General features: G+C 38.2%; 3 protein-coding genes and 1 long non-coding RNA gene across 4 annotated transcripts in view; 2 read left to right on the top strand and 2 right to left on the bottom strand.

Annotated features, from left to right (window-relative positions):
* The window catches only part of LOC102695460 (carboxypeptidase E-like), a 36408-nt gene that overhangs the window by 12261 nt on the left and 909 nt on the right, over positions 1-23238 (bottom strand). The window lies entirely within an intron of this gene.
* Positions 1013-5893, top strand: LOC138238423 (uncharacterized). Its single transcript, XM_069189107.1, has 3 exons — positions 1013-1049; positions 2417-2505; positions 3802-5893. The coding sequence occupies exons 2-3, from the start codon at positions 2431-2433 to the stop codon at positions 5695-5697; spliced, it is 1971 nt and encodes a 656-aa protein (XP_069045208.1). The 5' UTR covers positions 1013-1049; positions 2417-2430; the 3' UTR covers positions 5698-5893.
* On the bottom strand, positions 6834-8262 carry LOC138238424 (uncharacterized). The gene is made up of 2 exons (XM_069189108.1): positions 7327-8262; positions 6834-7166 (listed from the first exon to the last, which is right to left on the bottom strand). The coding sequence occupies exons 1-2, from the start codon at positions 8191-8193 to the stop codon at positions 6834-6836; spliced, it is 1200 nt and encodes a 399-aa protein (XP_069045209.1). The 5' UTR covers positions 8194-8262.
* On the top strand, positions 10702-22906 carry LOC107077401 (uncharacterized). Its single transcript, XR_001478438.2, has 4 exons — positions 10702-10916; positions 19839-19908; positions 21771-21830; positions 21920-22906. It is a non-coding gene; the product is annotated as an uncharacterized lncRNA (long non-coding RNA).

Raw genomic sequence — 23238 nt, 5'->3', positions numbered from 1 at the left:
CTATAGAACAGGAAGAGTCTGCTCAAAGGCCTGTGAGAGTCTGATAAAGAGATCCAGCCAAGTTGTTGAAGCCAGTACCCTGGTGTCTTTCAACAAAAGATTTAATTCTCTATTAGGAACCGAAGCAGCTAGATCAGCTGAGAGGTTTACTCTTGCTTGTAAACTTTCTTGTGTTCTACTTGAAACAGATAAACATTTTTTTAAATAATTATATTCCTACAGATTTCTAAGACATTCTTCACAAATAGAACCAAGCAGCTTGTACTTCAATGATGAACATTTAAATGGAAAGTCTTTTAAGCTTTATACTGTAGCTGTATAATTTTTACAACATTCAAAGGTAGGGCGGGAGGGAGGAAAACGTTCTTCAGGAGTTACAGTTTTTCTGTATGATCTGTTGGCTGTCATGATGACAGTGTGGGAGATAAGGGGAGGGGGAGTTGTCAAATACACTGAGCATCAAATGAAAGTTATCCCTCTTATAATGCACGTATACATCGAAAAATACAGTAGCACATACAGATTTCTATGGAAGCCCGTTTCCGCCAGGGAGTAAAAAAAAAACGCGCTATGGTATCTCAGAATTACGACTTAGTATCTCAGAATTGCGACTTAGTAAGTCAGAATTCCGACTTAGTAAGTCAGAATTCCGACTTAGTATCTCAGAATTCCGACTTAGTAAGTCAGAATTGCGACTTAGTAAGTCAGAATTCCGACTTAGTATCTCAGAATTGCGACTTAGCAACTCAGAATTCCGACTTAGTATCTCAGAATTGCGACTTAGTAAGTCAGAATTCCGACTTAGTATCTCAGAATTGCGACTTAGTAAGTCAGAATTCCGACTTAGTATCTCAGAATTGCGACTTAGCAACTCAGAATTCCGACTTAGCAACTCAGAATTGCGACTTAGCATCTCAGAATTGCGATTTAGCAACTCAGAATTCCGACTTCAAGTCTCACAGTTTTGACGTCACTTCTGGCGCCAGCAATGAAAGTACAGTAGGTTGCTCATCTGGCATAGGAAATCTACTGTTCACAATTGAATCCAGGTACAGTGCCACATTCTACTGATATCTTCATACAATTCACAGACTTAAATAACGTCTGCGTAAATTGTACATAGACTAACGTAGCTAAGTAAAAAAAAAATCATATGCAAGAGCTACTTGGATGGTTTTGGTTGATCGATTTAACCTTTTCAAGTGCGACCTAATTAATGAGGCAAAACTAACAGTAGGCCTATACACTTGTGGGGGTTTCGTCCGTTAGTACAAGGCAGCTCCTGCAAACACTTTACCAGCAGCTATTTCAGCACAGTAACATAGCTAGCTTTGGACCCATATGAGCGAGGATGGTGCTATGAGCTTCTACGCGAGTCAATCTGGGGTCGCCTATTCACGATCAAAACATAAATTTGCTTCGATACAATTAATGAAACCCGTAACAATACAGACATACATTAAAGGGAACGTCTTTTATTATTTTTGTTTACTCTCCCCCTATGTACGTTAAGAGATTTGATATGCTTATTTATTTTCAATATCCTTCCAATAATGTACTTGGACAAACCCCAGTATCTCTCCGTCTAATTGCTCAGATACAATTCTGTGATTGCGTATCTCTCAGAAACATACCAGGATCACAAGCATGTTTATGTTTACTAAACATGATCAGGCTACATTAAACTGTCGCAAACGTCTTGCCATGGGAGCGGCCCGTGTGTCTCCCGAGCCGGACTTTGATAGGCACAACGGTCTAATTTTTACAAACCCTCCATCCGGTCTTTTCGGCTTCCTAAGGCTGTAAATTACCAAGTGACACGCACAAAACAACCGTTATCATAATGAAGACATTCGTGTGTGTTTAGTAACAATTCCAAAACTTAGTTATATCAATTTTTGGTTTACAGAACATGTTTTTACAGCTGTGGTTTAATTCAGCTTTCTGTAACTTTTTGATAAGTTAGCTGCTCTTAAGATGATTACAAGGTAAAGTACAGTAGGTTAAAACTAGTCACTAGGTTAGTATTGACCAACCCTCTTTCAAGAGATATAACTTTCTGCAGAGTTTAGACTGTATCAAATCTGTATCTTTGAGCTCAAGCTAACCGGGTGTTCTATAGACAGTGATTAGTTGAGTGAGGTGCTGCCTGTGAATGCATACTGTGTGTGACAAGTCAGATTAAATTGAAAAGCCTACTCTACATTTGTCATTCACATACCCTTGGGGTGTGACCTACTGTATGTGCACCCTGTGAATGCAAATGTGTGGCGAGTGTTGGTCATCGTTGCCTGTCCTGGACTACTTCTAAATGTACTATAATGCATACTGTTGGAGTCTGGGCAAACAGGAGGCTAGGTAATTACACTATGCTAACTAATCAATGCTGCACCACTGTCCCATGTGTGCTTCCTAGGCCACAATTCCAGGATGGAAGATCTTATCGATTTCCTCAGGGAGAGGGACATTCCAGAGTCCACTATCGAAAAAATGAAGGAAGAAAAGGTAGTTAACAGAATGAATGTGTTCATGTTTATTATAACTAACTCCCACTGACCTACTGTAGATATTAACAGCACTTTAAGTACTGTGAAAAGTCAGAGACCACCCTTTCACTTATTTCATTTCCAGTCAAAACGGTCATTAAGTGCAATTAATTTATTTTTCAATGTCAGGAATTATTCCAGGAAACATATATTTAACACAAAATTACACAAAAGCATCCACAACTAAATATAATGTCAGATCTTTCATTGTTTAGCGTGTCCACCCTTTGCCTTTATTACAGCTTCCATTATTTACAGGAGACTTTCTTTGAGTTTTTCAAATAAATCCACTGGGATATTTTTTCATGCTTCTTGTAAACACCCCCAAATTTCAGTCTTAGAAGTTGGTTGTATTTTCTGCTTCTGCTGGTTCAAATCCAAATCCACTCTGTAACTCATCATCTATAAAACCTTACTTATCTCAAGTGTCCAGTTTTGGTGTTCTAGGGCAAATTTACTTCTCTTTTGTCTATTTCCTTTTCAAATAGTGACTTTTTGACAGATACGCATCCCTTCAGACCCATAGCATTGTGTTGTCTTCTTACAATGGAAGTATTGACAGAAACACTTGTGGATTTTTTTCAGATCTGATGCAAGAGTGATCAAAACGTTAACTTCTGTCTATGTGATGGTGATGTTCTCAACTGAACTGAACTATCTTTATAGCTAATCTTATCAGAAATATCGCCTCTTGCCATTTCAGATGGACATGACAAAGACATGTGCAAGGCAGCTACGGTGTGTTTGGGTAGTTGTTTGAATGTTAGTGTCACTTTTAATGGAAAGTGTTCTAATATAATGTCAGTGACAGTTTTGGGATCAACTTGTGTTGGGAGGACACAGTTGTAACTTGTTTGATTGGAAGGATGGAAGACTTAAAGTGCCTGAAGGGTGCACAAAAGTAAAGAGTGGGCAAATTAAATACTGATAGATTTGATATTATATTTAGTGTACTCTTCTGTCAAATATATGTTTCTTGCATTATTTTCTGACACCAAAAACTAAATAATTTGCACTGAATGGCTGTTTGAACTGGAAATTAAATAAATGCAAGGGTGGTCTCTGACTTCTGCACAGTACTGTACAGTATATTGATATTTTCACGTATAGTAGATTTTTTCACTGCATACAGTACCTCCACAATCCCGAATGGACTATTTCCTTAAACCAGTATCAGCATATTGATCCACATAAAATGATGCTTTAAGTATGGTATTTTGAAACTGAAAATTGATAATTCACTATTCATTTTTAGATTGATGCCAGTGTCCTGATGTTAATGACAGATGAACAGATGAGGGATTATTTGCCATCTTATGGAGACAGATTGGCAGTGATGGGATATTGTAGGAGACACGAAAAAGAGCCCAACAGTAGGAAATCAAAGCTTTTTGATAGACTGAAGTCAAAACTGAATAAAAGAAAAAAGTGTAAGCATCCAGAAAACATCACTCATCATCAAGAGGTGAACACACAGAGGAAAGTAAGGAAAGTGGAGTTGGGCTGGATGCTGTATGATGAAGGAAAAGGAGGCTTTATCCAGGTGAGAACCAAAAAGGGTGGTGGAACACGAAAGTTAAGTGTTTCAAAGGACTGGAAAAAAAAAGACCTCATAACGGAGGCAATACGTTTGTTTTTCCCAGATGGAAAGAATGCACATGGAAATATTTCTGAGTTTGAGGTGGATCTGACAAATTATCAAGAAGTTTCCTTAGATGAGGACAGTACAGTGGGAGCTCTATATGAAGCCTCAAAGTTAACTATCATGAGGTTCTATCTGTCAACCAAAAAGAAACATGACAGTGGTGGTGTGGAGACACAGCAAGAATCAAACACTGCAGATCACTCACAGGAAAACACACAGGATTTTCCCTCTACAGACTCACAAATTGATCCACCATTGGAATTAGAAACATTAGATGTCATCTATGTTGGAAATACTGGAAATGATTTGAACTTAGGCAGTGATGACGTGGCACAATTTTATCCTGCAGATGTCACAGACGATTCCAGTTTAGCTCAGCAAAGTTCTACCATATTTACTGGGGAAAATGTGGAGGATAGCAATATTATTACAATTTTCAATGGAGACCTCTCTGAGATGGGAGAACAAAGTCTAGAAGACACTTTGCCTCTGGCACAAGAACTCAGGGAACCAGACAAAAAAATCCTTGTTGTCCATCGCAGCCAGATACTATCTGAGCTTATTGAACATTTCACTGATGAACGCCTTTCATATACTCAATCAGAAATTCAAGTAAAGCTTCTACTACCAAATGGGCAGTATGAGAATGGATACGATGATGGAGGTGTTCTCAGAGATTGCCTCTCTGAATTCTGGCATGAATTCTACGAACAATGTACAACAGGCAGCACTTTCAAGATACCATTTCTCCGACATGACTATGGCAAAAAAAAGTGGCAGAGTATAGGTAAAATTATTTCTTTTGGTTGGCAGAAACAGAAGTATTTGCCCATCAAGCTTGCTCCTGTAATCTTGGAACAGGCAGCTCTTGGATATGTGAAGAGTGATCTTGTTGACAATTTTCTAAAGTATGTCTCAGAATCTGACCGTTATACCTTGGAATGTTGTCGCAGAGACTTCAACAGTTCTGACCAAGATGAATTACTGGAAATCTTGGACAACTACAGCTGCCGAAGAATGCCAAATGCACACAACATTGAACAAATTCTGCAAGAACTGGCTCACAAAACCCTTATTCAAGAGCCTGCTTATGTTATCGAACAGTGGGAAAGTGTACTCGCTCCCCTCAGCAAAGCCCTTGAGGAAATTGAAACTGTGTATGAAAACTTGCAGCCAACGGCAAGGAAAATCATACGGTCACTGAAGTTTCCCTGCACAATGAATGCACAGGAAAAGGAAATATCAAAGCATATTACAACATACCTGCGAGAGTGTGATGGAAGGAAACAGTCTCTGTTCCTGAGGTTCTGCACAGGCTCAGATCTTTTTCTCGGCAAGACTGTAACTGTTGACTTCACACACATGCAAGGATTTGAGAGAAGACCTATGGCACATACATGTGGCTGTTATTTGAGAGTGTCTATTCATTATGATAGCTATCCTGACTTCAGGTGTGAAATGAACAAAATTTTGGAAAGTAATATATGGGTAATGGACATAGTTTAGTATTTTAGTCTGTCGACCTACAGACTAAAAAGATTAGAAATATGTGCATCTTTCACCATTCAAAACTTTTGGTAAAGTATACTTATTCACATTTAAAGGCCATCTGACCAAGTCTGTACCTTTACACATATAAGCATATAAGATATACTGAGTTTTGAGTGTACTTATGATAGAATGTTCATAATTTCACTGAAGAAATTAAAAAGTCTCAGGTTAAATTGCACTTTTATTTTTGTCATTTTGGTACAAGAATTTCTTTTAGACTGATTGTTCATACAGTATATTGAGTGAGAAACTAATGGATGTTTTTTCACCTTAAAAAAATATGGTGATGCAGTTTAATAAAAGTTCTTTTTTGAGTGATGTGCATTCTCTAAGCTACCAAACACTTTGGTGCCAATAAACTCTGGTGCCATGTAGTGTCTAATAATGTTACAACTTTTGCGTTTTATGTAATTTAGTCACAATATGGCAGCAGAGTTTATTTGCACAATAACTGGACAGTTCATGGCAAAGATGAATTCTAAGTGCTCACTTTGGTCAACACTTGATTTAGAATGAATCTTTGTCATTAACTCTTCAGTTAGATGTTTCTTGGGGTAGCGGTAACTTTGCAGAATCTGAATTTTTTTATTTGTGTTTGACTAGTTTGGCTATTTGTGGATTTTGTCTGACATTTTTATGAAACATCAAGATTGCAGATGAGTTCAAATGCCTTGCGTTTAGTGAATATTATTTGTACTATATTTACATTGCATTTGGTGAAAGGAAATGAGAGAGGTGAGGTAATGTTATTGTCAAACATTTCATATAATGTTAGATAATGTTATTGTCAAATCAAAGTTGGGTTGCTTTTATGTGTGAACATTATCTATAGTCCATTAAAGATTGTTTACACTGTTTGCATCTTTTGGCACATTTACTTTCATTTGTTCCTTGTTTCATCCTATTTCACACTCAATGTTAAATCAGATCTAAAGACAACACATTAAAAGTGGTAACATCTTTACCACTTTTAATGTGTAACATCAAATGCTGTGGCATTTGAGAAAAACAAAACACCCTTATACCTAGATCCCACATTTGTAAGCAGTTTATCTTATCCAGAGAGTGCAAAGTCCCCTATTCTCCTATTCCTACTCAAGGTCCAGCCCATTGAGGACCATTTCACGTAGTCTTAAGTAAAGGTCAGTGATTTCAAACACATCATCTGGCATTGCAAGGTTCTGTTCAGCCATCAGTTCAACACAAAGATGGAAGACATCCTCATCACAGGGGTAGTCCTTTACACAACAGTCTTCTCGACAGATATCGACTTTGATTTGGTCAACTGCCTGCAAATAGTTCTGTGCGCCATATAAACTTGGGGCAGCATACATCACTGAAGGTCGTCCACTGGGAGCGCGAGGGTTGTGGGTTGGCCTTATTCTGTGATTATTCCAGGCAGTCAGCACTTCATTGAGCTCCTCCTACACAATAGAAATCAATTGTTTTGAAATAAGGTTTGTTAAATCACTTTATGGAACTCAAAGAAGAGATCTTTAACAAGTATAATAGTATGAAACATAGTAGAATGTTATGTTTTACTATTCATATCAAAATCTGTAATGACAGGTATGTTACATTTACCTGTATGGTGTTTTGGAAACAAAACTGAATGAGTGATTTGTCGATGAAGGTGTCAACAAAATGCCCATCTTCTCTCAGCTGTTCAAAATGGTCCATCCAAAACTGACTGCACTGTGCTCTTAGTGTAGCCCACCAGCGTTCAATTCTCTGATTCCCAGTGCTTGGGCCAAGAGTGACACATTCTGTGCTATCCTCATTCATTTCGCGCAGAAACCTTTGCATTACAGCAACGTGGGTGTTTTCGGTTCCATGATCAAGTCGTACTCTTTGTGGAAGACCGTTGTTTTTATAGACAGCGTCTATAAAATAACCCGCAATAATTCGTGGGTCATTATTGGTTTTGTATGCTTCTAACCAGATCATTTTTCTCGAGAAGCCATCAATGCACCCGTTGATGCATATCCCGTAAGGTTTTAATTTGTCATACCCATCAATATGCCACACATAGTTTGGTCCGCGGCTGTAATACTGCCGGCGCCTCAGGCGATTTTGCGCACGCAGATCTACTCCTCGCCCGTCCATAAGGCGCAGTAACTGACGGACAGTCTCTCTATCCGTTATTATCCCTGCCATCCAGCATTTTTGGTGCATCCACCGATAGCCATGATGTCTGCCAGAAGTCTGTAGCTGTTGGTGTATGAATGAGGCGACCTCCGCTTCATCTGTCTTGTTTCGCCTTCGCCAGAGCTGATTCTTACACAGCATTCTTTCCAAGGTCCGAAGACTCAGTTTTACATTGTGTGATTCCTCCAATAACACCAAAATTTCATGGTTTGTGTAACCACGACAAAATAAGTCCTCTATAATGGTGTCCATCTTGCAAACCGTGTAGGGATTATAACGAGCAAAACTATTGTAGACCTGCATTAATTTGATTTTTATCAGGGCACTTGACAATACAACTCTCCATGCCTTTAGATCTTGTACGATTTATGAATGATTTTAAGTCGCAATTCTGAGTTACTAAGTCGGAATTCTGAGATACTAAGTCGGAATTCTGAGTTGCTAAGTCGCAATTCTGAGATACTATGTCGGAATACTGACTTACTAAGTCGCAATTCTGAGATACTAAGTCAGAATTCTGACTTACTAAGTCGCAATTCTGAGATACTAAGTCAGAATTCTGACTTACTAAGTCGGAATTCTGAGATGCTAAGTCGCAATTCTGAGTTACTAAGTCGGAATTCTGAGTTGCTAAGTCGCAATTCTGAGATACTATGTCGGAATTCTGACTTACTAAGTCGCAATTCTGAGATACTAAGTCAGAATTCTGACTTACTAAGTCGGAATTCTGAGATGCTAAGTCGCAATTCTGAGTTACTAAGTCGGAATTCTGAGATACTAAGTCAGAATTTTGACTTACTAAGTCGCAATTCTGAGATGCTAAGTCGGAATTCTGAGTTGCTAAGTCGCAATTCTGAGATACTAAGTCGGAATTCTGACTTACTAAGTCGGAATTCTGAGTTACTAAGTCGCAATTCTGAGATACTAAGTCGGAATTCTGACTTACTAAGTCGTAATTCTGAGATACCATAGCGCGTTTTTTTTTTACTCCCTGGCGGAAACGGGCTTCCATAGATTTCTATGTTGATAAAATGTTTGTTTTTTTCATTGTCTTGATTATCTGGTCATTCGTGTGACCCTCAGTGTCAAGCATGGAAAAACATAAGGGAAATAAACACACAGAAAGTAACATAAATGACCGGGTTGTCTAAAGAAGTCTTCATGCCATGTACATCATGCATTGCTATTGTAACGCATACGGTCACCATTGCAGGTTTTGCGAGCTGGCTTACCAGCGCGGTGACGTCACCGCCCTTCCCTGTGAATAGCAGGGACCGCAGCTGTCGGTATGGAGGGAGATTTCCCTTTATCTCAAATGGCTGCGTCCCTGTCGAGTGATGCCAGAGGCCTGGGTTTGAGTCCCCGACGGTGGGGGGCCGACCTGAGGCGGCAGCAGTGAGGGCGCATACCCACGTGAACCCGAGAACGCTACATTGGTGTCAGAGTGGGGTGGGATAGCCCTTCGCCGAGGACGGTGAATTAAGTGGGGGAGAGTGTAATGCTCTTTGGAGATGACTTCAGAGTTTGTGTAGACCACCCTATAGGTGTCAGTGAGCCAAATGATACACTAAGCGATGTTTATAACAGACCAATGAATAGGAAAGTTCTATGTGATGGTCTGGTCAGGATTAAAGAATTTCACTTGTGAGGGGGTGATTCATGACAGCCTGCTCTGCAATGATTAATCCCGGGACCCCACCTGCTCCTCTTCCTGTGGGCATATCCTGAAGTGATAACTGGACAATGGACAATGTCCAGCTAGACAATGAACAGTATGTTCTCATACTGCTCTTGTAACAATGGTTTTCTTGCCAGATGAAAATGTGACATTTATGCCTTGATTGCCATACCCGACAGACTGGGACTTGATAGGTTTTTGTGCAGGTTTTCTGACATGAGACTGAATCCCACAAGGCAGCATTTACAATCTGTATCACAGCTTGTCTAAGTGTAGCCACACATTCTCCCAGTTTCTGACTTTGACAGTAGCCCCCCTGTTGATCAGACATGTTGAAAACAAATGCTAAGAAACATAAGTAAATTCATCAGTCATATTTTCAAATCAGCGATAATGCACCTGCTGCAAAAAGTCATGTCCAAGTAACTTTGTAAATCTATTGCAAATGTAAGTAATCGGTTTCTTTTATGTCCAGTATACAGATTAAGAAAGAGCCCTGTGCTTGCGCTTGCAAAAAATTCGATTCAGGTGAAAATATTAAAATACAAAAAATATTAAAAATACCACAGAAAAAACTAATTTGATTCATTTAGACGAAAACAACTGGTGTTTTTCTTATAGACTAATATGTACATGTAAGACTCGTACTATTTTAATTTCTTGTTAAAGGATTTTATTTAATCGAAATCATCGTGATTCTCTAATTTTAATTTTATGAACAGAACAGTCGATTTTCTGTGTGAATATGTAAACTGGAGTAAATATCGATCATCTGTCCTCAGTCCCCTTAGTGTTCCGCACATTTTTAAATACATTAAATATGAGTGGTTAATCACAGACACAAAGATTTTCCTTCCAGTAATAACTGTGGCATGCAACTGTAAAAGCTGAAGATAATATCTTAAATGCTAACAGCTAAACAATCCTCAATAGGCAATAGGTATTGCTTATTAAGCTTTTTTTCAGGCTCAAAGCGTGGCTCTGTTGTGCCTCATGATTTTGTCCGCAGTAGCAATTATGAACTATTCAGACCTTATCAAGACGAAATGTACAACAAAACCTCCAATCAGGAATGAGGAAAGCAGTCAAATGCTGGTGTTGATTGGTCTTGCTCACAGTAAAATGCTCGTTCTTTGCCTTTCGTGGCCATTCACGGTTCAGGGGAGATTGCGTGATGATGCTAGAGCTAGAGTCTTGTTTGTAAAGAAAAAATACACTTATAGCCTCTCCCGATTGCATTTGAAGGAGAAAGAAGACTGCACAGCCGTCGAAAGAGCAAAACACACAAAAAACAAGAGACTGCATCACCCAAAAGACTAGGAAGGAGTAGGGGCCGAGGGAAAATCAGGTAAACAAACAACCATACCTGATAGTAAAAAAAAGATCATTTTTATAAAGCAGTGGAGTGAACAGTTGTTATAAGTAGGCTTAATGGAGTACTATTGGGAAACAGATTGCCCATTAAAATGAAGTTGCATTTTGCTACAGGAAAATACGGTTTGCTTATTAGAATTGTCTGTTTGCTTTCATGAAGTATAGTATTTTTTACTCAAAATCTTAATGTAATTTACCGATTTGTCATTAACATGACATTTTGTAACGCACATTACCTTCTTGTCTAGTCGTAGCGATAGACAATGTGTAGTCTTTTGGATATTTTACTAAATGCGTAGCGAGAGTTCAGCGCTTTGAAAATAGGTGACAGTAAATGAAGAATTAAATGGCATCTGTATAACAGTAGTTATTAAAGAGTTTTAAGAGATAACGTCAAGCAGACATGGAATACTTGCGAGCCACGTCATGATGTGTATTTTTGCATTCTTTGCTTTGAAAGAATCTGCTTGTAAATGAAATGTCCAGAAAACTAACAACTGTAGTTAAAACTTTTAAATTGCCATGTTCGGTTGTAATTTTAATATATTAGCTGTAAAATCACATCTTAACTATTTCGCACATGTAATGGTAAAGTAATGCATTAGAATGCTTTCACGTAGTATTCATTGTGAAAGACCTTCATGGATGCTTAGTGGTCACACTTTAAAATTGCCAATTGAAAAAAAAATATATAGAGAGAGACAGGTCTGAAACTAGAAGCAAAAAGGGTTTTAGTAAATGTCAGCTTTCTCCCTGCTGTAAAACGTTTGAACTGTGACTGGAAGTTGGACAATTCCTGTATAGCATCCGAACAGATGGATCAAGGGAACAAATTTGTCCTCGAAAAAATGTCCATCTCAACTCCTGGGCCATATCAAAAGTGCAGCCCTACTCCTAATCACCAACAAAACCAGAGCGTGTGTTTTCTCCCAGTCCAAAAGATCATACCTTGCTCTTTCCCAGTAAAAATATACAATGCTTGTCCTGTCCAAGGACAGAACTATGGCTTGCTTCCTGTCCAAGGACAAATATACAGCTTGCAAACTGTGCAAGGACAGACATACAGCGTACAAAATGCTCAAAGTAAGACTGTATTTGCTGTCCAGAAGCAAATGTATAGCATGCTTGCTGTGCAAGGACAGCAGCATGGAACACTGCCTGCCCAAGGTCAAAAGGGCTCCTGTCCTCCTGTTGTAAATATAAACAGTGTGTGTAAATCTCCAAGAGATATGGAGAGCGTACACCCCATCCCAAAAGAAGTGAAGAATCCAGATTTCTTACAGCAAAATAAAAGCATGTCTCCTGCCTGTGAAAAACAAAAAGATTCATACATTCTCTGTAAAAAAATAGGAGTAGAACTCAACATAAAATCAGGTGCAGCAGAAAGGCCAAAAGTGGACAAGCAGTTGCTCACCAATGGTGTTATGCTCGAAATTCATGAATTTGTCAGGAAATCAGGCATGCCAAAGAATATGTCTCTCTTTAATATTTTAGACTATAACTTTGATCTTGGCTTGGAAAGTGAGCAACAGAAAAACTATTTTTCATGTAGTGTTGCGAGCTGCGTTCAAACAGTGATTATGAAGAAACACAACGTTTCTGCTTCAGAGAGACTGGAATTCATGGAGCAGGTCTTTTCTCTGCCTCTCCCACAAAAACCGCAGCTCGCGTCACCTGTGGAATCGATTGTCGTAGAAATTGAAAGCTGCAGTAGTGATGAAATGGAAGAAGAGCCAAGCAAGAGGGGGACTGAAGCCCTGAAGGCAGACATTGTAAAAAAACGGAAGATTATTGAGAAGCTGAAGGAAAAATGTGAGGCTTTAAAAGATCAAAAAGCCCAGTTGCTTGAACAAAGAAAAGAAAGACAGCTACTGCTGCACAAGGCCAAAATGGAACTCCAGGCGGTAACAAAGAAGTTTGCTAAAGCAAAGGTGAAGCTAACCAGGCTGTGTGTCCGAAATATTAACAAAAGGATAAAGCGACGCGATAACAAGATACAGGTGCTTGAAAAGAAATTAGAAAGGCTGACACAAGAATTTGAAGCTGAGAGAGATCAATTGGAGGAGGAAAGAAAAAGGCTGGAGCTCCAAAACGCCATTCTAGAAAAGAACGTGAAAAAGTACAGATATGAAAAGAAAAAAGAGACTATGCGAGCAAATTACAATAAGAAAGTGGCACAGGAGGTGAACAAGAGCCATCTGCGTTCCGCGACTGGAAAGAGAATCCAAAAGCTCAACGACGAGGTGTATTTTTGGCAGGCCAGATACACTGAAGTCAAGGATGAGTTGGAGGATTTAGTACAGAAAAAGATACCCACTTATGAAAAAGCGAAGTACAATGACACGGTGAGGGAAGTCTACATGGATTTAGTGGCAAACATGGGTGTCAGCTGCAGCAAAGTGTCTCAGGTTGTTAGGACAGTGTTGGAAAAACTAGCTGGCATGAAAGTAGATAGACTGCCTAAGGGAAGTATTTGTAAAACAATGGTATTGGAAGCAAGACATGTAGCATTGCAACATGTAAAAGAAACAATTTCTAAAGAAACTGATGTCACGCTTTGTACTGATAGCACAACAAAATTTGGACACAAGTACAGTACTGCAGGCATCTTTCTGAAAGACAGAACTCGTCTAAATATAGGCCTTAGAGAACAGGCTTCAGGTTCTGCAATGGACCTGTTCAACGTGGTCAAAGAAATGGTCCAAGACATTGTGAGAAGCCCAGGAGTAGATATTGATAAAACTGACCATTTAGAAAAGGAAGTGTTTGTCAAAATATCAAATCTTTTTGGAGATAGAGCAAACACGGAGAAGAAGTTCAATACAATTCTCTCCGACTACAGATCAAAAATTCTCCCCAACATAGTTGAAAGGTTTGTCAATTACAGTGAATCCGAAAAGGCAAAACTTTCTCTTGTGAATGAGCTTTTCTGTGGTTTGCATTTAATTGATGGGTTGGCGCATCAGGCAAATGTGACACTTGCACTGTGGGAGAAAATGATGTTTGGAGATGCTAATGTAGGTTCACGGTGCTTGCCAGAAGTTTGCAAAAGCGACACTTCTGAATGTGGAACAGTCAGATTAATACGTACTGTGTGTAAAGCCGTCCAAGAAAAAGGCAGTGAAAAATATGGAAAGCCTGTTATTTTTAAAACATTTTTAGCCAGCAAAAATAAACAGGATTATGTGCCACTGTCTCCCTTCAGAGGTAATAGAATTAATATTGTGTTTCACAATGCAGCAGGGGTATACTTTTTATATCCTGATTTGGTGGAGTTCACTGCTGAATTTCAGCATGACAACAGCCTAGTGGCTGAAGTCCATGCAGATCTCAATGTTCCTCAATATGTGGCTGGGTGCAGGGCTCTAGGGCTTGTTGCCAAAATCATTACAGAGCCCCTTTGGAGAGTCATGTCTAAGAAAGAACATGTTTTGGCAATGAATGACAGATACCAAACCTTAGTTTCAAAGCTTAAGGACTGGCAGAAGGATGGCACAAGACTTGTCAAAGGGCAGGTATGTTTATATGACGACATAGAAATACACAGGGGGGCTGTGTTTGATAGCCTTTGTGAGTGTTCAGACCCAGAGTTTGATGAGCTGACTGTTCAAGCTGTTGAATTAATTCTTGCTAGTTTTGTGAAGGTATGCTGTAAGATGCTAGCTGATCATTTGGAGCACGGCAGATATGATGAGGTGTCACCAGATGTGGCTGAGAAAATGCAGTCAGTTCCTAAAACTAACGAGAGCTGTGAGAGAGATTTTGGAGTGCTTGACACATTAATCAGGATCAAGACAAATGCCACAGGCATTGCTCTTGAAGGAATGATCATGTACAAAGAGAATCGCACCTGGGAGTGGCTCTCTAAGCTGGATTCCAGAAAGAAAGAGGAAGTGCTGGAAATTGCTAGACGGTCTGTCAAGGAACAAAGAGCTACATTCGGTAAGAGAATACAGAAGATTAAAGAAGTTAGGGTGAAGGCCTTATCAGAGAGGAAAAAAGTAAAAGTGAAAGATTCGAGTGAAGAAAATGAGATGACTCTCAAACAACAGCTGACAGCTGAGTTGGGCAGATATGGAGGCCTGTGGGAAACCGAAGAACAGATTGATGAACAAATACAACTTTTAGATGAATCTTCTAGGTATGCAGCAGTTATTTCTCAGCTCAAGTTTAGAAGATTTGTCCTGGGCATGAAAAACGAGCAAGGAATTTTTAACATTTCCAGAGCTGGGAGAAAACTTGGCTTTAATGAGCTTGTGCGCAATTTGAAAAGTGCTGTAGTAAAGGTAGAGCAGGGTTTTCCAAAAAGGACCTGTAGTTCATCGGCAAAATCTAGATTAACGATCTCTCCAAGCAATGAGAGCAGTCCAGCAGTGAAGAAAATTAAGTTTACTCCCAATAAAGGCTTGGGTCTAGCAGGAGAGGCTCAGGCAGAAGTCACTCTAACAGAGATGATCCCAGAAAAGGTTAAGGTAAACCTTGAAGGTGAATACACCCCAGCAGTAGCTGAGCGTATAGCCCAAGAAAAGAAACGTTTTTTGGAAGAGGCTGTTTATCTGCAGGCCAAAGTCAGAGACAGTGGAAGAAAGAAGATGGGGTTGGGGGGGTTAAGAACCCCAAAGGTTAGCTGCCCTGAGCAGCTTCTAGGAAAGAGGGTTAGACATGCCACTGTGGAAAATGGAGAAAGAACCTGGTTCAAAGGTACTGTTATAGCAGTGAGGGAAGAACAGGGTGCGCAGACCTTTCAGATCGTTTATGATGAATGCCAGATGGTCTGGTGGTTTGACCTATGGAAGGACTTTCAAGAGAACAACCTGGAGCTGTTACCAGTAAGGACTGAAGACCTGCTAGGAAAGCAGGTAGAGCACCTGTTTATAAGTAGTGAAGATGGTGCCGAGACCTGGTGGCCAGGCAGGGTTTTGCATTGTAAAGGGGATGGAAACTCTTTTGTTATTGAATATGAGGATGAAGAAAGTGACTGTGAAAGAGTGTTTGAATATCCTCTGTTGGATGACTACGTAGCAAATGAATTGAGAATTTTATCATAGGACCAGTGAAAATAATCTGCTTTTGCAGACCTACATAAGTCATTTCTCATTTCTTTTTATTGGTCAGAGGGTGGTCAGAGGTTAGTCATGGATAGAGGACTGTGCTTTTTTGCTCTTGAAGCAAATAATGAAGGAAGAAAATTTAAAAAATATATTTTGGTTTATGATAAAATAATTGAGAAACTTAATGTCAGATTGAGCCGCCTAATTGATTAGTTGTACTAATTGTATCACATACATTTGATTTAGTTGTTGTTTGTAGTTTTATGAGGCTAAAATAGGAAATCAAACACTATTTGATGCTCAGTGTTGTTCAAAATGGTCTTTAGTTTATTTCTTAATTTGTCAGAAGACAGTTGTTCTAGTAGTTATCAGAGTCTCTTTTAAAATCAATAGTTGAAGTACTTTAAAAACAAAACCTTATAGTGCTGCTCTGATCCAGATGTTTTCTGATCACCGAAATATCAAATTGGAACTGTTTTTCAGCAAAGTGGTTTTTGCTGTACAAAACCCAGCCTTAAGCTACAGTATCTAGAATACTCTAGTGCATTAAATTACTTTAGTATTGAAATAATTGTATATAGGCATGTCCAAAGGCATGTTTGTGTGTGTCACATTCTTTGCATAGAAGGTATCAGGTTGGAAAACCTTTCCTCTAAACCTTTGTTTAGTTGAATAAAAATACCTCAGTATGACATTCAATGCATTTCTTTATACAGTACATTTTTTGTGTTTTTTTTTAATTTAGGAGAATTTAAAAATCTTCTGAGATACTGTATAAGGCTGTAAACATGGCAATTTAAAAGTGTTACTTTGGAATATTTTTTTAAGCAAATTACTTTGTACTCTTGTTTGAGCAAGAAGTAGATCTGCCATTTTAGAGTGGGAAAAGTCCAAAATGGGTTGGGCACATCAATGCAGGAAGCAGAATTATTAACCAAATAATGTAAGTTAGATTTCACTTTGAAGTAGATTAGTAACTAAAGGAATTATCTTACAACTCCTCAGAAGACCACATGTAAATCCCTCGGTCCCCTTTTAAAAGTCCATAGAAATGTTTTTTTTTTAGAAAAAGTCAAAATAATAAAGACAAGCAAGTAAGATTACAAAGCTGGAAGCAACCTGAGAAAATAATTTTAACGCACAAATGAGTGCTGTGCTTGATGACGCTGCAGAAGTGTTAATGTTGACACATTTGCATCTTCTACACAATATGGGGAAGCAACAAAGGGACAAAACATCAGGATTTATAGTCAACGTATATTATGTTAAAACACAACATAAATCATCACCTGTTATAAAAATCATTTAGAATATTTTGTACGATTTTGGTCACCACGTTACAGAAATGATAGTGTTGCTCTGGATTCAGTCCAGAAAAGACCAAGCATCCGTTTTTCAAATCTTTAAGGACGCAAGGCCAACGCAATGGGTTTGAGAATTAACAGTGAAACATGAACTGGAAGACACAAGCGGAAGCAATGTGGAAGTGCATTTAAAAGCCCTTACCGGAGGCACCTTAGAGAAAAGGCTGTGGGAGTCTGGAAGAAGCTATCCAGCCCGGTTGTTGAAGCTGATACCCTGGCTTCTTTCAAGAAATGGATGGATGAGATCTTTGGATCAATTAACTGCAAACTACCAAAAATGGCCTCCTGTTGTTTGTAATCTTTCTAATGTTCTGAAGACTGTCAATCAAAGCTGTTTTTAACTAACTGCTAAGTGTCTGAGTTTGTTTTGGAAGACTTGAGGAAGCAGCCCTCCTGTATTGTATACAGCTTAATTACATCTGTGGATGTGAGAAGAAGTGTTATCCTATTATATGAATATTTTTAACGATGTGATACATGGACTGCAACACTTTATGGTTATGCAGTGTTGGTGCTGGTCTTTCAAAAGACATGAATTTTTTCCAAAATGGAAAATGGGACTAATCTCTTACAGACTCTGAAGCTAATTTAAAAGAACTTCACGGGAAAACAGCACTGCCAGTTGCTTCATTTACAAATTTTAGGTTTTTTTTTTTTATTCTTGCTGCTATTTCATATACTGTATGTTATTCATGTACTGAATGAGCTGTGTTAGAACTGCTTTTTATCTTGTAACTTGCAATGGCTTACATTACATCTTGTGAGTCAGTGTTATCATAGACCTATGTGAACTGTGCCACTTTAGCTAAGGTGATCCATTAGCAATTGTCAGCTGATATTTTGATAAATGAATTTCCAGGGTGTAGGTTTCATCAATGCAATCATGACAAAATTTAGCCTTTACATTTCTTGTTATTTAATGTCCACTGCAAGCGAAATGCCCACTCCATAGTAAATGAATTACAGTTGGTTGGCATTTTGCTTATCTGCAACATTAGATGTAACTTACATCCAGTTATCCACCACTATTATGCACATTTTCATTATCAATATAATCTACTCCATGCTCAGGACTGCACCGAAACTCAACTTTTTTATTTTGCAAAGATTATAACGTAGTGTTTATCATTTGGTTTAAGAAAATGCCATTTCTGTGACTGTATTATGTGTTGGTATGGTATGGGCAAAACAATAAGGTAATATCTTGTGTAACTGTAACTTTTAGCATGAAATCTTTTTAAAACACAATCTTGTTCTGTATGTATTCTGCCATATTATAACGAACGGTTGTCCAAGCCACTTATAACCATGTACCCACAATATTTACTTTCTGTTCAGAGCATAAAATGGATTAGACTAATTACGTTATTGGCAAAGTAGTCATGGGTGGGGGGAATTATCTGGAATATGGCCTACAATAGAGTCGTGCAGATGTACTTCTAGAGTCTTACTGAATTATTGTAAAGAAGAACCAAACTGCTCCAGATGGGTCTTTTTTGAGCCAGAAAGATATTGATTTTGGTCGTCGACTATTTTGAAGCAAGACTTATGGCTGATACTATGAATACCTTCTGGATGAAGACTACCTCTCTCTTGGTGCTAAAACGGTGAAAGGAATATAAATCACAGACTGTCTAGCAGGGGTGGGAGGAATGGCTGGTGTTGAAGACCATGAAAGAAGATCCGTGTTCCAGTCTGAAGTTCATCTGCCGACTTGTCAAAGACCCTGTCCTCTGTGGCCAATTCTTTGCCAGAGAAACAAAAAAGAACCTTAACTGTAAGTCTGCAAAACGTTTAGAGATCTTGCTAACTTGTTTCTGATGCTTAGAAATGATTTCTTCTATCACTGACTTTGGGTAAAACTGCTCTGCCTTATAATACTTAACAGGCCTAGATACTTGAAAAGAGCTACCCATAAAGAAAAGCATGTGACTAAATTCAGTTTTCACTTGCCAGTAATTCCTTGCGGATCATTCGAAATGTGTTGTGAATGTCATGAGTGGCTGTGTGACAGAAAGGACCATTTAATTCCTGTAGCCCATATGTAAAGTGTTCTTGAAAATGGCAGAAAAGCATATGAACAATTATAGTCCTTTTAATTAAAATACATGGCACAGTTCTCAGCATTGAATACTTCAATTCAATGCTTCTAATTGCTTTTGTATGTCTACTTATTCGTTCATGATTCAGTATTATCCAAGGTTCCTCACCACGTTCTCTACAGTAATTTAAGCCTTCAGAGAAAGAAATGGGCAAACTATGAATTGAAGAAAGCCAACTTGCATTCCTTTTGCTGGCTGTTTCATACACGTGCAGGACTTCACAGTCAACTACAGGAATAGACGTGCTGTAGGATTGCGAGTGATTCATATGTTTTTTTAATCCAATTCCTTTGGTAACTGAAACGGGTGAAGGATCTTCATATTCCGTACCATTTAGTTGCCGTTTTCCATATTCAGCAACCTGTTTGGTTTTTTTCAGAAATTTCCCATGGACTTTCCACAGCAGCAGCTGATGGGAGAAGACTTAGGTCCATACAGTTCTTCAAGGGGTAATTATATTCTGAAAAAAGCAACAGGTAGATTGTGTACAGCTGCACAATTAATATTAAGTATTTATTGTGCTTGTTTAGAATCTTTCAATTATATTATTTTTATGGATCAAATTGTATGCATATTTTAGGTGCAGTAAAAGGTATAAATGTTTCTGCCTTTACAAGCCAGTAGTTCAAAATCTCTTGGTTTCTAAATAAATAAAGGAATTTAAGCTCTGTTTTGGATAATTTTATCAATTAGAGAATAATTTTAGTTGGGCTGAATTAGATGTTACTGTATGTTTCTGCTGAGCCAAAAAGGCATTTAGATGTTAGTCACTGCTCATTATTATACAAACTAGTTTCTTCCTGACACATAATTAATTATATGATTCCCCCTAGTGTGGTTTATTTTTATATTGGATTCACTTCACACTGTTTAATTTATGGAAATTTACTTTTGCTCATAGCTCTTCCCTAACAGTGGCTTTAGAACACTGACCTAAACATGCCATCTGTTCTGTGATCTCAAAGAGACAAACCAGGAAAAGGGGGATCATTTTCAAATAAACTGTTTTTATTTGTTGTATTTACCAGTACACAATACTGTATTATATTTTATATTAACTGCCATTATTCCCAAAGAGAGGCATGCAGCAGTTTTAGACACATACAATTTCAGTGAACCAGGAATTTAGTCTAACCTGTTTTTGACTGTTGAATTGCACCCAAAACCAGATTTCCCTTCTACCTTTACTTGTACTTACTTACACCTTTACTTGTTGGAGATACTGATATGATATTTATGCGGCACAGATACTGTAGCAAGCAAAGGTGTGTGGTCGTAGTTCATCTACTAACACATCAATGACACAAAGTTCTCTTAATAAGCATATTGGGCATTCTTCTTTATTGATCTACACCAGGCATCACATTCAGCAGGTCACATTACCATGCCCTGTCTCTCACCAGTAAGGTAATTTAGTGCCTGTGCAACATTCAGAATCCATCTTGTATCACATTTAGTTATGAATGGTCAATTCATCAAAATTATCCCAAAACATGTAATGAATTTTCAGATGCTGTAGGAGTTAATTTTCTTCTGACATGCATTAATAGAGTGCTAAGATTCTTTTGATGCTCAGTATGACATTTTATCAAGAGTGCAGGTTCTGTTTGGGCTTTTGGGAGCTTCAATAAACTATCCCAATGCCGGAAATCTTTAATTATTTCATACAAAGTGATATTTCTTAGCATCTTATATACAAAATGCTGGGTTTGTTAATTTTTATATTTCTTTATTAAAGCAACATTGATTTCACTTTAGATTCAGATGGCTAATTTGTATAATTAAAAACAGTAAAACTATTTTTAGCATTGTTAGCATATGTTTTAGAACTCTGGAAGACATGTACATTTTCTTGAATGTAAATCACCTCAGATGAAGGAGCTAGCGTTCTAAATAATTAAAGTAACATTTTGGGTGCAGTGGCCTGAGAGCTTAATCTATATGAAAACTTAAGGTTTGTATTGTGCATCAGTGAAATTGAAACTCTCATCAGTTTTGCCCAGTTTTAATAACTCATTCAACATTTTGAAAAAACCTTTGGAGCAAATGGCATTTAATTGCTCCACACAGTTGAGTCAGATGCTTTCAAGAGCCAATAAACGTATACAGTGCATGAGTAATATTGTTACGTTGGTACAGTTCAATGAGATTTCAGCTACTGAAAGAGGAGACAGTCAAGTGCTACTACAGACTTTTGCCATTTAGAAAATGAGGGATGAGAATAATTTCTGCATCCCTCATTTTCTACATCTTATTGCTTTGCTTGTTATTGAAGTGTGTAAAAGCTTTTTAATTCTCCATTCCTTTCTAGTTTTTCCAGACCAAACGAAAACCGTTTTACCTCTTCCCTCCCGAAAGGACAATCAACAAGGTGCCTGTCCTGTTTACTCAGTGATTAGTCTGTGCTGATGACTACCACACTGACATTTACAAATGTGCTTTTGCCATTTTGTCTTGCAGGTGCTGCCCTTTTTGACTTCTCACAAGATGGGAACTCTCAGATGCAGAAGGCTACACTGGAACTGCACAAGGAAGTGTTGGCGCTTCAGAAAGAAAAGCTCATCCTAGAGAATGAGAAACTCCAACTGCAAATTGAAAAGATAAAACTCAGGAAAGCGAAAATATGCAGCTAATCCTCCGCCATTAAATCTGTGGGATACTGATGAAAAGGGAGTGTTCAAAATTTGACAATGTTATGTTTCAGTGTAGTCAAACCCCAATATATTTTAGCAGTTATGCAAAAGACAAATATAAATATTTAAACCACAGCATATTACTGTTATTAGTTGCCAGAAAATATCATTTTAGATTACATTTTTGGTGTCCTTTACTGGAACTTTTTTGTATATGAGGGTGCAATTAAAAGGATTCATAGTGCATTATTAACATAGTCATTCCTCTGTCTTTTTCACCAGGAGGGATAGAATTGCATCTCTTTCTGAATGTTTACAGTAAAACGGTACTGAGGGCACTTCTGAAAGCCTGTCAGTATAGTGTCACGTTATCATTTAGAACATTTCTGCAAATGTTGTTAAAAAAGCTGCTCATGGCTGTTAAGGTTGGAGGCAGACTTGTGCCGTCTCAGCCAACATAAGAGAACGAGAAAGGATATCAAAATGCTCCTCGCTAGCAGTTGTATTCTCGTTTTTCAGCAGTTTGGTGATGGACTGCTTGATACAACATGAATATTTAGTTAGGGCTTGGTAATGAACTGGAAAACTGACAACATTTTTTCTGCTCAAATTGCGTGTCTAGCAGAAAATGGACATAAACTTTTATTGTGTTCTGCTACATTTACTACTTCATAGATCATAGGCCTAGATTCTTATTTCCCATTCTTCCAGGATAGGTTTGTGTTTTAGCCGTGTTCGACTCTTATGTACTTTCCAATGTCGTAAAACTTGAAGGACGGATCAATAAATATACTTGATGTCGCTGAGAAAATCATTTTATTACTGTGGTCGTTTTTGAACCCAAGAATTTCAAATTAGTCTTTTACTTAAGTGTGTTTTATTTGTTATGTGTGCATCTTAAAAAAATATGTGGTTCCAAAATACAGAGGTCATGTTTTCTTATTTAAAGGATGACAAAATGTTGCCCAAGTCTGTAACCAAAACGTTGTTTAACGTTTACATTTAGTGATATACTGTACAAATTCTAACTGCTACGAATTTACTGTAATTGAAAAAGGGAGATGCTGCATGAAATTGTACACCTAAATAGGTGAGCACCTTAGGGATTAGGCGAAGCAAATTAAATGTCAAGCGTTTGCTTAATTG

Source organism: Lepisosteus oculatus, chromosome 4 (assembly GCF_040954835.1).
Source record: "Lepisosteus oculatus isolate fLepOcu1 chromosome 4, fLepOcu1.hap2, whole genome shotgun sequence".
NCBI lineage: Eukaryota > Metazoa > Chordata > Actinopteri > Semionotiformes > Lepisosteidae > Lepisosteus > Lepisosteus oculatus.
Note: the sequence above shows the minus strand (reverse complement) of the source record. Positions and strands in the feature narration are given on the sequence as shown.